Source organism: Capsella rubella, unplaced genomic scaffold (assembly GCF_000375325.1).
Source record: "Capsella rubella cultivar Monte Gargano unplaced genomic scaffold, Caprub1_0 scaffold_76, whole genome shotgun sequence".
In the NCBI taxonomy this organism is placed as follows: domain Eukaryota; kingdom Viridiplantae; phylum Streptophyta; class Magnoliopsida; order Brassicales; family Brassicaceae; genus Capsella; species Capsella rubella.
The window spans coordinates 1-518 of record NW_006238852.1 but is presented as its reverse complement, the minus strand read 5'-3'; the positions used below and the strand labels follow the sequence as shown (position 1 = coordinate 518).

The window sequence follows — 518 nt, the reverse complement described above, 5'->3', positions numbered from 1 at the left end:
TAATCATGAGATGTAAGAGTTTTTAGTTTTAGTTAAAATAATTTTTTAAAACGCACGTTATTTAAGAAAATATCAAACCTGAATATCGACGATCACCATCTCCAAACTTGGTCCAAGTTTTAAACAATTCTCCTCCCATAAGCATAACACTTTTACCTGAATTTTCCAGTCATATTTCGAAGGATTCAAACGTGACACACCATCAACAGGATGGTTCTTCACCATAATGAAACCTGTATAACCATAGAAACATATTAGTATAGCTATCGAAACAATGATCAGAAATTGTTTTTATTAAAAAGTTGAGTAATGAAATAAAACCTAACCCTAGTAAATCGTCCGAGATTTGAAATTTTAGACAATGAATGGCCAAATATATATATACACATCCTCGTTATAAACAATGTCCTTTATTAATATGGACATTTATCTTTAACTTATATAAATCTTTTTTTTTTTAATCTGTCTTTCTATATTTATCATTATCAATATGTAAAATTTATATTTATCTTGGTTTA

General features: G+C 27.4%; 1 protein-coding gene across 1 annotated transcript in view; it reads right to left on the bottom strand.

Annotated features, from left to right (window-relative positions):
- The window catches only part of LOC111831733, a gene marked incomplete at its 5' end in the record, with an annotated part of 1,573 nt that extends 1,340 nt beyond the window's left edge, over positions 1-233 (bottom strand). Inside the window, one exon of the mRNA XM_023787014.1 lies at positions 79-233. Within this exon, the coding sequence (XP_023642782.1) occupies positions 79-233 (155 nt within the window). The remainder of the gene's footprint in view (positions 1-78) is intronic.
- Positions 234-518: the final 285 nt, after the last annotated feature.